This window comes from Ictalurus punctatus, chromosome 29 (assembly GCF_001660625.3).
Source record: "Ictalurus punctatus breed USDA103 chromosome 29, Coco_2.0, whole genome shotgun sequence".
Classification (NCBI taxonomy): Eukaryota; Metazoa; Chordata; class Actinopteri; order Siluriformes; family Ictaluridae; genus Ictalurus; species Ictalurus punctatus.
In genome coordinates, this window is record NC_030444.2 from 12522278 (window position 1) to 12532992 (window position 10715).

At 41.7% G+C, this 10715-nt stretch overlaps 1 protein-coding gene and 1 long non-coding RNA gene across 2 annotated transcripts in view; both read right to left on the bottom strand.

The window, feature by feature from the left end:
- LOC108260477 (uncharacterized) overlaps positions 1–725 on the bottom strand; it is a 31913-nt gene extending 31188 nt beyond the window's left edge. Inside the window, exon 1 of the long non-coding RNA XR_001811150.3 lies at positions 633–725. This is a non-coding gene — a long non-coding RNA (uncharacterized LOC108260477). The remainder of the gene's footprint in view (positions 1–632) is intronic.
- A 6134-nt stretch (positions 726–6859) lies between these two features.
- On the bottom strand, positions 6860–9813 carry LOC108260473 (doublesex- and mab-3-related transcription factor A1). The gene is made up of 2 exons (XM_017460796.3): positions 9369–9813; positions 6860–7844 (listed from the first exon to the last, which is right to left on the bottom strand). Exons 1-2 carry the CDS (start codon positions 9739–9741, stop codon positions 7060–7062), a joined length of 1158 nt encoding a protein of 385 aa, XP_017316285.1. The 5' UTR covers positions 9742–9813; the 3' UTR covers positions 6860–7059.
- Positions 9814–10715: the final 902 nt, after the last annotated feature.

Consider the following 10715-nt stretch of genomic DNA (forward strand, 5'->3'; position numbering starts at 1 on the left):
CGTAAGATGTGTTTATGGTATCGTGACAACCCTAATGAAAAAAAAAAGTATCTTTCCCTACACACACTGGAAGGTACAGTCCAACTTCTATTTGTTTATACTTTTCAGCAGGTATGTATACAAAAAAAAAAAACACAACTAGAATAGTGCAAGGGTATGTGATTTGAGACACAGCTGTTTGTCTGGTCCTCCATCCACCTCTCACTAGCAATTTTATCAGTTTACACACCCATACATCATCTCTCTCTCCAGCTCCTCTTTCCACCTTTACTTGCATTTCCCTCCAGTTAGCTAATACGGGTGAGATTTTATGTCCATTTCTCCAGCTGTGCACAGCTCTGATTTAACGCCACTCAACTCATAATAAATGGCTGTGGAGACACACTGCCCCCTGCTGGACAGGCGAGGTACAGCTACACGTCACTGCACTGTACATTTAACAAATAAAATAAAACGTAAAAAATGATACACAAACCGTACTATATATCAAAAGTAAGACGAGTCACCTGTAAATAAAGACACATATATCTGTCATATTAGGTGTGAATGCCTGCTTGAGTCATCTTCGACCAGTTTTGGATTCATTTCCTGTTTATCTGGTTTGTTGTTTATTTACGTGTCCAGTTTCTCACCTGTCTCCTCCCTGAATGTGTTAAGACGGTGCACCGGGCTGGTGCAGGAACCGTTGTCGCTCCATTTTACCAGTGAATTCGTTCAAATGAATCCATACAGCAGCGTGTTTCCTCAAAAACACACCTGATTTAACTCATCACCTTATTAGCAAGAGTACAGGCTACCATGTTAAATTCAAAATATACTATACTGCGCGCGCGTCAAGTACACGAGGCTTGAAGCGTCATTTCTGTCATAAATAATAACGTAAATAATAACATAACAGCTAAATCCGCTCGATTTAGTAATATAGACAGACATCATTGCTGTATATAACCACATAAAGTTCGTTAATTCGGTTTCAATCGTGCGCGCTCTGCGTCCGTTAGAACTGTTTGAAGTTTGAATTTTTATTATTTTTTTTTTAACCGTCGCTGCGCGTGCAACCTTACTTCAGGTGTAAAATGTGTATTCTGTACGGCCATTTTAATGACTTAATGGTCTAAAACAATGGATGCATAACTGTGCACCAATCAGAAATACACAACTTTTAAAAACAACATTTAAATAATAAAAAAAAAAGAAGGTACAAACCGGAATTTACTCTCACAAGTACACTCACTGACTGGACACTTTATTAGGAACACCTGTACATTCATACAGCTATCTAAACAGCCAATCATGTGACAGCAGCGCAATGCAGAAAACAAACAAAGCATGCTGATACAGCCAAGTTGACATAAAAAAAAAAGGTCCCCAGGACATCCCCTAAATGAACATTACGAGCATCCCCCGAACGTCCATGTGTAGGGTCTCCTTGACGTCCTACGGCCGTTGAAGGGAACGTTTACAGGATGTCCGGCGGCCATTCTGGAAGCTTAGGGGGCTTTCGCTGAATTGAACACATTCAGTAATGTTATGCGTTACGTTATGCTTATTAGAATATTGCAGGTGTTTGACCAACTGTTTCTGGGCCTATTGTTGTATGGACATTACCATTACACGTCTAAATGATCAAATCAAACAAATCAGTACCTATGTGACGTTGTGTGTTGACATGTGGTGATGGCTAAACTAACAAATCTATGCTATTGATTCACAGGAACTAACTAATGCATGGACGACAGCTCAGATTGGCGTAGCGTTCCATAGACGTCCACGTTTGGATGAAAAAATATTATGAGAATGTACTCGACACATCACAGAGCAAGATAAACCTCAGTGCTCTGAGCCAAAGAACTTCTAACATGGCTAATGATCAGTGCTAGAAGGGTGTGACATTGGAAGGATGTGACATTGGTCATGCTAGCTTCTATTCACATTAGCATATGGATGAGGTGTCCTTATTCTGTCACATCGAATGACAGAAAAGGCCATTTGTCAGCAGATTGCGTGTGGGTGTGTGTGTGTGTGTGTGTGTGTGTGTGTGTGTGTGTGTGTTTTAATCAATACAAAGAAAACAGCATCATGACATTGGGGTCCTGCTCTCATTAGACGCTTGACTGCGGCTATTAGGAAAGCAATACAGAGGCAGCTTAAACACAGATCAATAACCTCCACAGAAACATGCTGAGCCGAGGCATCCCGGGACACTCTCTCTCTCTCTCTCTCTCTCTCTCTCTCTCTCTCTCTCTCTCTCTCTCTCTCTCTCACACACACACACACACAAAGCAAAAAGCAGATTTTCTTGTTAACTGCAACCTTTAAAAGTCAGATCTTATTAGGCAGCAGAAGTGTCCAATAACCCAATTCTGTGTATCTCTTCTGCGCAAGTAAACACACAAGCGTGCACACACACACACACACACACACGCACACACACACACACACACACACACACACACACACACACACACACACACACGAATTCACTGTATAGTACTTGCTATTTACAAAATCCCTCTAGCTGATTCATGATCATAAACAGAAAATATCCGATTAACTTGGTATGACTAAATGCAAAAGTTTGGGTCCCCCGATTGGTATTTGAATGGAAAAGCAGAAAATTAGTGGTTAGCACGTTCACCTCACACCTCCAGGGTTCGATTCCCGCCGCTGCCCTGTGTCTGTGGAGCTTGCATGTTCTCCCCGTGTACTCCGGGTACTCCGGTTTCCTCCCCCGGTCCAAAGTCATGCATGGTAGGCTGATTGGTATGTCCAAAGTGACCATAGTGTATGAATGGATGTGTGAGTGTGTATGTGATTGTGCCCTGCGATGGACTGGCACCCTGTCCAGGATGTATCCCGCCTTGTGCCCGATGCTCCCTGGGATAGGCTCCAGGTTCCCCGTGACCCTGAAGGATAAGCAGTATAGAAGATGGATGGATAGATGGTACCTCTACTATATAATTTGTCTAAAAAAAAATAATGAATTCAACAAAATATTAAAAATGACATGTAAATGAAGGCATTGGATGAGGAAATGAGGCATTAAATGAGAATTTTATGCAGCTTATAGAAACAGAACTTTAAAAATCAATGCAAATCTCCAGGACACACACACTTCTCTGGTGTGTGCTGCTGGCTTCAGAAGGACATACTCATGTACTTGGACTTTTTATGGAACTTTTGGCACTTTGGGCACCAAATGCATTTCTTTCCATCACCCACCATTGTAGTAATTCTGTTAGATAGTCCAAATTTTTCTAAATAGTTTTTTGGACCAACAATAAGTAGAGATACTTGGGGGCGGGGCTAGCAGCATTGTTCAGATGACAGGCCTCCGTACAAATCGTAAGGTGTTTAGCTCACTGCTTTATCAAACCATGTGATATGAGTAAGAACACTAGCCTTTGATGAGTTAGCTCAATTTTCAGCATCATAACGTGAAGCCCCAGAGATAAACAATGCTGCTTCAGCGGGAGTTTTTTCCACCATATTTTTATCCTCTGCATCCTTTTGTGATGTTCTGCCTTGATTTCTTTTTCTTTTTTAATGTGGGTTCTCTATTTCTCTTCTGTCATTTTAAAAACATGTTGTACGGGAAAATTAGTTTAGGGTCATCCATCTTGCACAATATTGCTGTACCCACAATGCACAGCATTGCAAGAGGACTTGGACCCAAAAAGCAAAGGTATGAAAACAAAGAGGTCTGAGATGCCATTACTGCTTAAGTGGACGAGAAAAGGATCTGTGTCCTCTTTCAGGGACAGAGACAGTGTGAACGTAAAGAGAACTGGGTCCTTTTTCATTTGGTTCACCTCGTGGTCCACTTCAAGGGGTCTGGATGCAGTTCTTTTAAAGAGGACTCAAATGTGAAAACATGCTTAGATAGTCCAAATTCTTGTAAATAGTTTTTGGAACCTGAAGTGTTTCATTCCTCTTATCCAACAGCAATTTACCAAGATTGTATAATGATTTATTTATTTTTATTTTTTTTTATTTTTATTTTTTTTTTTTTTACATTAAATACTGACATTTAATCAAATGTTCTAAATGGAACAGCTGCTAAACAAGTTCCTGTTATCACTTATAGTATGTAAATCTTATGTCCTAAAGATTTTCGAGTGTTAGAAAGCTTTAGGTTGCAGCTTTATATTTAAGTTTTAGCTACAATACTTGTTTCCATAAAACACATAATCCAACAACATGAAAGGATCATACCCCTTTTTCCTCTAGGAGGTATGTTTTACTTTAAATAAGTATAAATATTGCTTAGCAACACTAACCATTACTAACATCTCTTTATTATAATTCTTAAATACAGAATTTTTTTTATTGCTGTTGCGTGGGAAATGTACGTTTTACCAGCAGAGGGCGCTGTTGCGTCACATCTCTGCGACATTGAAAATATGTACATTTCTACATATATGTATGATATAATTGGACAGTTGGGTGCAAAGATTATTAACTTTGAAATGTTGAAAACTTACAAGACTGCACCTAGTTAAAGTTTAGCAATTTTATTACCACAATTTTTTTTTTTTTAAAAAAGAAAAGATTAATAATGAGACAATTAAATGATTTGTGGATGTAATATAAGATTTTTTTCTCCAGGTTTTGTGAATCTGGCATTTTATCCAGTTAGTGTTCTTTCACTCTGTGTGTCTTTATGTTTAGTTGTCGTTCAGCTTTGTGAGATGACAGTATTTTCTGGTTTAGGTTTTACTTACAGTTTGCAGCCTGAACTTGACCCTTTTCATGACTAAAACATCCCACTCCAGGGTTCCGTAAAATCTCGTTTTGAACCTTACACTTCTTAGAAGTAGATTTAGGAGTAGGAGGAAAAAACACCGAATGGATCTATTATGGGGGGGGGGGGTCAGAGTAGCACCTGTAAAGGATGGAAATACCCTAACTTCCCACAGAGAACTAATCCCTAATAGGACTGAAATTTAATCTCTTGCTTAGATCTCACATATCCAGTTGTACCCCACCAATTTGGATATCCAAATTGGTGGGCTACCACTGTTCTGTAACCCTTGGTAAATATGAGCAAAGAAGGCTGTGAAAAATTGTCTTTACTGTTTAACCTTTTGATCTTTTGTTTGATCTTTTGTTTTGCTCTCATGGATATCAAATAATTACAAACAAAACACTGCCAAGATAACAGCTCTGAGTCTTCTCCTGTAACGCCTGATGAGGTTGGAGAATACATGGTGAGGGATCTGAGAGCGTTCCTCCATACAGAATCTCTCCAGATCCTTCACATTTCGAGGTCCACACTGGTGGACTCTCCTCTTCAGTTCACCCCACAGGGTTTCTATGGGGTTCAGGTCAGGGGACTGGGATGGTCAGGGCAGGACCTTGATTTTGTGGTCAGTAAACCATTTCTGTGTTGATTTTGATGTATGTTTTGGACCATTGTCCTGCTGGAAAATCCAACCACGGCCCGTTTGAAGCTTTCTGGCAGAGACAGTCAGGTTTTCATTTAATCTCTGTTGATATTTGATAGAGTCCATGATGCCATGTATCCTAACAAAACGTCCAGGTCCTCTGGCAGAAAAACAGCCCCAAAACATTAAAGAGCCACCACCATATTTAACCGTGGGCATGAGGTACTTTTCCATATGGCTACCTCTCTGTGTGCGCCAAAACCACCTCTGGTGTTTATTATCAAAAAGCTCTATTTTGATTTCATCTGACCGTAGAACCCGATCCCATTTGAAGTTCCAGTAGTGTCTGGCAAACTGAAGACGCTCGAGTTTGTTTTTGGATGAGAGTAGAGGCTGTTTTCTTGAAACCCTTCCAGACAACTTGTGGTGATGTCGGTGACTTCGGATTGTAGTTTTGGAGACTAACTAACTCACTTCTGCAATTCTCCAGCTGTGATCCTTGGTCTTACCCATTGTTATGAATGACTAAGGGAATTTGGCTTATGTGTTACTTCATATTTATACCGCTGTGAAACAGGAACTCATGGTTGAACAATCTCCTGTTCCTAATCACCCAGGTGTACTAAAAAATGTCAAATATCAATGGGAATATACTCCAAATATATTTTTCTCACATGAATTCATAGGGGTTCCAATAATTGTTGCACACGTATATTTAACAAAGACCATTTTTCACAGCCTTCTCTGCTCATATTTATTTATACTTCTTTGCCCCAAAAATTTAGGGATTTCTGCCTATTTTTGGGGTGCTCATGTTCAGCATTGAATTTATTTGTGATGTCACACTCCACAGTAGTGGTTAATGTCATATAAACCTAGACACTCAGGACTTTAAGAATTTGCAGTTTTTCATTCAGTATTTATTTTTTCCACAACCTAATAGGTTGAAATATTACAGTTTTATTGTGGCAGTTGTATACAGTGTATACAACTTTAGTCATTCTGTCTGTTTTATTTCTGTACCAGTGTTATTGTGGAGATGTGAATTGTTTGCCCAGCAGGGGGCTCACACCCATCCCCTTTCCAATCGCCCTGCTCGAGATACTCTAGCCTAGTCCCGATACTCTACACACAGAAACCCAACGGTGCCCCGGCTAATCTTATAACAGGTTTGCGGCGATAAAATAATTCACTTGTTTATACTGATTGAAAAGGTCTGATGAGTCGATTTCAATTTCACCAGCCGAACGGAACACCAGCGTACTGCTAGAAAGGGTTCGAATTTGCCCAATTTAGGACCATTAATCAGTTTTGCGGTAACTTAGTTAATTAATTAACATAATTTTATGCAAAATGTACATTCAGAGACAGATTTTCCCACTGGATGAATCGAGCGTGGGGATGTAAAGGTGGAAGAAGAAGATCCCGAATACTATAGACACCAACACACCAATCTGATGTAGACATTTTTCTCCAAGTGTAGGGTTTATTTACAAAACATGAAAATATAGGCTATGTACAGTTCAGGCTACTCAAAAAATAAAACTAGAAAAATATGACCAGGTACAAAAATAGAATGGTTCTGACATTTCAAGGCAAGAGAGGATCATTTATAGGCTACAAAACTGGAGGAATATAAAACTGCATCACCACATTAAAATGACTGCATTAATCACTTCCGGTGTCCTGAGTAGAGAGATGCGGCGCTGAGAGTGTCTTTGCTCTGAAAGGCCAAATCCCGGATCATGGTGGGAAACGGATAATCGACGGGCGCACGCAGAGGCATGGCAGGGAGCAGTCCGGATGTCAGGTACGGAGAGATAAAACTCGGTAACGCGCCTCCGGAACCGGAATATGCAACACGCAGTGGATTGATCCCGAAACAAGGACTGAGCCCGTAGAAGCCGTCATTTCCGAAAGGTTTCACGGCGGAGGATTGGAGTGGGGAGAAGGCGGACTTCGAGGCTGGAAGGTGGAGCACGTGAGGCCACTGTGCCGCCGCCACCGTGTTCTCTGTTAACGGAGTGTCTGGTTTGTCTGCGCTCCGTCCCTCTTTAGAGGCAAGAAGCAGTTCGATAGCCTTCACGATGTCCCCTGTGCACGCGCTCAGAGCTGACTCCAACACATCCTGCTTGACATGAGGGAAGATTTTTGTCAGCACCTCGGCAGGCTCGTGCTCTCTACCGGAGGAAACTGGCCTCCCCACGTCTCCAGACACCTCGACCTTTGGTTTATCCGACTCGCTTCCTGACTCCAGATCTGAGGAGGAGAGAGAGCGCGGGCTTGTAGTGCGGTCAGACAGACGGTCAAACCCGGGAGACTGGTTCCCACTTAGCTGAAGTGGCTCTGTCGGACTGACCTCGGTGCTGAGGTCAATCTTGGCCACCGGAGATGTCACCGGACGCAAGTGAGAGCTGACCATGAAGCCGTTAAACATGTATTTTTTCAGATGGTCTCCTGCAAATAAATAAACAAGGAAATAAATAAAAAAAAAGGATACGCGAACTTTAATGAACATAATCAAACGGAACTATGTATTTTAAAAATATAGAATGGAATTGAATAGAAATGTGTGTGTATATATATATATATATAAAACTGAATAGAATTGATTAGAAATATATTTTTAAAAAAATATATAGAATAGAAATGTATAATACAAAAAAGAATGGAACTGAATAGAAATGTATACAAATATAGAATAGAGTGGAGTAGAAAATTTTCAAAAATGATTTGAATAGAATATAAAAATACAATGGACCAGAATATAAAAATAAAAATAGAATATAATATCCAACCTATTGGATTGACGCTGAGTCCAGACCGACACAGTGTCAATTTGGACACCAGTGAACACCAAAATCGTTAACGAAGGCTAGTGTAGCTAACACGTAATGGACGCTTATGACTTCGGATTAGCATCATGCTAAATAACTGCATGTTGAAATCATCACCCGCTCTCCCGCACCAAGAGGTTAATTCATCTCAAATATAACCGACTGTCTGGTTTATGACGCTCTGTACACTCTGACTGATATAGTCTCTTCCTGTTTGGAATGATTGTCATTAGCTGGAACGAGCTGGAACGTCGGAATTTTCTGGAAAGCTCAGCTAGCGTTGAAGACGTTGTGTTATAAACATTTATAACTTATACACAACTGCACGCAGTGAGGAAATGTTCTCCACTAGTCCGGCCTGCCTCATGACCTCCACTGTAGTGTAGTTTACCTGGATTTAGCTCCATTACACAGAACATATGCGGCTTTCAGGTTTCATCCGTTCAAGTCATAGATACAAATCAGAGCTAAAGAAATAAATCCATTTTGATTCCTGATTTTACGAACATGAAATTGTTCTGAGGTGTTACGAAAAACAAAGCACATGAAAACAGGGTGCATTCGGTTTCTTTGGAGTCTACGGCCACTTACAGATCAGGAAAAAAAAAAAAGTCTACAGTTGATTTCACTTCACATTTTCTATTAGGGCCTATAGTGTTATGCTATTAAGAGTTAATTAGTTAAGCCAACTGACGCGGGCATGTGTCGTCAAATTTTAATAAACAGACCTACACGCCTTGTCTTTATACAGTTGTTGTGGACAATACGAACCGTTTGATCCTAATTTAGTCAGGATACGTATTATTATTTACAGTTAACGTTGTACAGATGTTTTCCATCTGCAGTTTTGTGTGCTAATACAAAAAGGTAAAAAGTTGTACCTATGACTTACCTATGTTTTACCTATGAACTAAAAAGAAAAGGGGGGGGGGGGGGGGTTCCGATGCAGGATTAATAATTAATGAACAACTAATTAACATAAAACATAAAAAGAACACTGAATTATCAAACTCCCCCAAAAAAACAACAACTACCTAATAAAAATTGAAGTAAACTAATGAGTAGGTCGATAACCACACAACTTGATAGCTAATACTACTACTATTAATAATAATAATAATAATAATAATAATAATGGACACACCGTTCTTCCTGTGCTCGGTGGTGAAGGCTGCGTGTAGCCCCGGGGTGTTGCTCGGGGTGACCCCTCTCTCCATGAGCCCCGACCCCGGGTAGAGGATCTGCATCTGTCGGGCTTCGCTCTCCTCGTGCGCTTGTTGTCGGCGGAGCGCCACCTGCGCCGCCATGACCCTCTGGCGCTCGGCGATGAGCGCGCATTTGGCGCATGCGCAGTCCCTCCAGCGGCAGAAGCGCTTGTGGCCCTTGAGCGCCGATACGACGCCGTGGTTCCTACAGCGCGCGCACTTCGGGCTCCGCGCAGGATACTGAGCGCGGTCCAGAAGGCGCGGCGCGCGGAGCAGCAAGGGCGCGTGCAGCGAGGGAAGAGCGCCGTCCATGTCTGCAGCGTGTGTGTGTGTGTGTGTGTGTATGAGTGCAGAGACGCAGGATTTTTAAATCCTCAGAGGTGTGAAGCACGCACACACACACACACTCACGGATGCAGACACGCCCCTTTCAGATGGAGGCTCAGGTTCAGCCAATGAGCTTCACCTAAAACTCTCATTGTTCTTAAGTGACTGCAAATGAAATGACTGCGCGTGCGCACAAAAATTGTCCTCAATTACATTTCCAAGAAAATACTTTTTACTCCTTATATTTTTATTTCTGTTTAGCATCCAATGTTTTCAGAATCCAGGGATATGATAAGCAGCAAGTGAAGAGTCAGTTCTCGAAGTTAACGTGTTGGAAGAAGGAAAAATGGGCAAACTTAAGGATCTGAGCGACTTTGACGAGGGCCAAATTGTGATGGTTAGACGACCGGGTCAGAGCATGTCCAAAATGGCAGGTCTTGTGGGGTGTTTCCGCTATGCAGTGGTTAGTGCCTACTAAAAGTAGTCCAAGGAAGGACAACCAGTGAACCGGTGAAAGGGTCATGGGTGCACAAGGGTCATTGATGCACGTGGGGAGCGAACTCTAGCCCGTCTGGTCCGATCCCACAGAAGAGCTACTGTAGCACAAACTGTTGAAAAAAAGTTAATGCTGGCATTAACTTCCGATAGAAAGGTGTCAGAACACAGTGCATCACAGCTTGCTGTGTATGGAGCTGTGTAGCCACAAACCGGTCAGAGTGCCCATGCTGACCCCTGTGCACCACAGAGAATAAGCATGTGAGCATCAGAACTGGACCATAGAGCAATGGAAGAAGTTTTACATCGTGTGGATGGCCGGGTGCGTGTGCGTCACTTATCTCGAGAAGTGATGGCACCAGGATGCACTATGGGAAAAAGGCATGACGGCAGAGTTTTGATGCTCTGGTCAATGTTCTGCTGGGAAACCTTGGGTCCTGGCATTCATCTGGATGTCACTTTGA

What these genes read in the sequence shown, in the direction of transcription:
- LOC108260473 (XM_017460796.3), bottom strand. Translation starts at nt 9,741, where the DNA reads ATGGACGGCGCTCTTCCCTCGCTGCACGCGCCCTTGCTGCTCCGCGCG. An exon ending in CACCGAGCACAGGAAGAACG is followed by an intron (nt 7,845 to 9,368) that starts GTGTGTCCATTA and finishes ATTTATTTGCAG; the next exon opens with GAGACCATCTGAAAAAATAC.